Source organism: Dendroctonus ponderosae, unplaced genomic scaffold (assembly GCF_020466585.1).
Source record: "Dendroctonus ponderosae isolate FM_Combo_2020 unplaced genomic scaffold, Dpon_F_20191213v2 Dpon_F_20191213_1, whole genome shotgun sequence".
Lineage (NCBI taxonomy): Eukaryota > Metazoa > Arthropoda > Insecta > Coleoptera > Curculionidae > Dendroctonus > Dendroctonus ponderosae.
In genome coordinates, this window is record NW_026017110.1 from 12,662,810 (window position 1) to 12,665,292 (window position 2,483).

Genomic DNA, 2,483 nt, shown 5'->3' on the forward strand with positions numbered 1-2,483 from the left:
CAGATTTTTTTGTTTGCCAGGTAAAAGTTTTGTTTCTATGTGGATTGATAGTTTTTTTTATATTAGGATTGTTCCTGTTACACAATAAACAATAAATTAATGAATAATAAAACTATACTATAATTATTTCTATGTTTTCTTTTTCTTCTAGCTTGAGAATGATGTACAAGACGTATTCGTGGAGTCTAAGCCATTATTTTGCTTATATAAAGACAACTGGCTAATTTGGCGCCATTAAATACGTTTTGCACACATTTTCAAGCATTGAAACAGTGAGTACTTCATTATATTACATTATTTGAAATTGGCGGGCATTCGCTGGAACCGCGGGTGGCTCCCCGTGAGCCACGGCTCGCACTTAACGAGAGAGTTACATTTAGTTTCTCGTCTCTACTTGTCTCTGGCGTGTCTCTGGCCACAGAACATACCCCTATAGGGGGGATATTTTGTGTCTCTGGCGTACCACTTCTTCACATCCACACGTGTTGGTTACGATAGAGCCGAGGTAATTGAATTTACTTACACCTTCACAGCGTGTCATATTGTAACAAAACATTAAAGATTTTTTTAAGTCCCCAAATGGATTCTGAAATATTCACGCTTTTTGTGGTTCCAATTGAGAATCAAGGGGAATGTGGTATCGTTCGTAAGGACCTTTTCGCAAGGGCATAAGTTAAATTGTATTTGATACAAAAGAATTAAAGGTCTAACTAGAGCTTTGGCATTTTTTGGTGCATACCCAGAACAAGGGGGGATCCTGGCGGTCATGATCCCCCTTTGTGCTGGGTTTATGTGGACTAACGATAACCGATAGTCAACCAAAACTGAATTTCTACTACATGACCCCCCCTGACTTGAAAGCTGGATCCGCCTTTGAAGTGAACCCGATCAAAAGTAAAAATTGCTTGATAGTCTTATTAAATATTTAATTTCAAAATAAATGGTGAGCCCTCTGCGCGTTGTCAAATTTTCAAATAAATGAGAACAAATTAGGAATGAAGTGGAACGTTCGCAATAAACACCGGTTTTTCAACATAACCTAAATAATCAAATATATTGTATTGTTTTTATCTACTCGTTATCTCTCTTCTATCTATGTAGTATTATTTTACGGCTGTTTACACTAATGATTCAATAAAATTATTTACTGTACACTTTGTGTTGTCTGGTTTGCAAATTTTGAAATGTCTCAAAGATCCCGAAGTCGAAAATCGCAAAGAAGCCTATCGCAGGCATCACATGAAAATGTGGCTAATACGGAAGAAACTGCCCACAATGTAGTGAGGTATATAATTCTACGTGGTGGAGAACATATGCGTTTTTCTCAGTCAGAACTTAGACGAAATGTAATTAGCAAATTTGGTGGTAAACATGAGGAAGTTGTTGCTAAAGTCCGGGTAATACTGAAGAAAGTAAGTTTTCCTCCTTGTCGATTAAATTAAAGTGTTTCTGATATCAAAATAATCATGTTCAAACTTCAACTCTTAGGTATATGGGTATAATATAATGGTGTGTGACGCTACAAAAGGCAAGGAAAAACACTATATTGTTAGCAATGCTTTGCCTTACATCAATGATCCCATGGAGAACCCTGATGAAACGCCGAAAGATATTTCCAAAGTGTTAATACTACTCATTTTATCACATATTCTAATGTCCAAAAATGAGGTCACAGACGGTAAGTCTTAAAATATGCAAACTGTAGCACATATCCCTGATAAATAATTGGTTTTATTGTAGTTTCACTTTACTCATTTTTAAAATCAGTCGGCATAGATGTTGAATTACAACATCCACTTTTTGGCAATGTCAAAGAATTTGTTAATAAAACTCTCGTTAAGAAACAGTTCTTGTCGTCAGAAATTGATGTCACCTCCAGAAGGCAAACGTTTAATTGGGGTCCAGCAGCTGAAAAAGAAATATCTAAGATGGCAGTATTAGAGTTTGTATGTAAAGTAAGTAAATTATATCTATACTTTTTGATCAGCGACTAATGAAACTGCCGTTGCGTTGAAAATGGAGTTTGTCTGTGGATATTTTGTTGTAATTTTAACAAGATTAAAACGGTCACGTTTTAACAAGTTGTGATTATACGTTAATACGTTAGGGATGTTACATACGAGGCCGTTGGTGTTCTACACCGGTGTCCACCATAAATAGCTTATTAAATAATATAAGGTACACCGATTAGGAACACCAAATAACGGAAAATTGAATCTCTCAAAAGTTAAAAATTATATGTATTTACCTACCTACCTCTTCTTCAAGATTTATAAGGCTGGTCAACCAAAAAACTGGGGATATCAATTCCAACTTGCCACTGAACAGGAATTTGAAAATGATTTGGAAACTCAACCTGTGGCCATGGGCACGGAAGAATAATAATAAACTTAAAATGTTTCGTTATTTTGTGTTAATTTATTTATAGATAAAAAAAGTGAAAATAACTGTCTAAATTTGTACAATATATTGATTGAAGACAA

The 2,483-nt window shown here is 35.1% G+C and overlaps 1 protein-coding gene across 1 annotated transcript; it reads left to right on the forward strand.

The window, feature by feature from the left end:
- Positions 1-1,012: 1,012 nt before the first annotated feature.
- Positions 1,013-2,483, forward strand: LOC109537779 (melanoma-associated antigen E1-like). Its single transcript, XM_048670583.1, has 4 exons — positions 1,013-1,412; positions 1,489-1,678; positions 1,741-1,955; positions 2,269-2,483. Exons 1-4 carry the CDS (start codon positions 1,185-1,187, stop codon positions 2,380-2,382), a joined length of 747 nt encoding a protein of 248 aa, XP_048526540.1. The 5' UTR covers positions 1,013-1,184; the 3' UTR covers positions 2,383-2,483.

Excerpts from the sequence above, each read along its gene's own strand:
- LOC109537779 (XM_048670583.1), top strand. The coding sequence starts at position 1,185 with ATGTCTCAAAGATCCCGAAGTCGAAAATCGCAAAGAAGCCTATCGCAG. Across the intron at positions 1,413-1,488 it reads TCCGGGTAATACTGAAGAAA|GTATATGGGTATAATATAAT; the intron begins GTAAGTTTTCCT and ends TTCAACTCTTAG. Across the intron at positions 1,679-1,740 it reads CAAAAATGAGGTCACAGACG|TTTCACTTTACTCATTTTTA; the intron begins GTAAGTCTTAAA and ends GTTTTATTGTAG.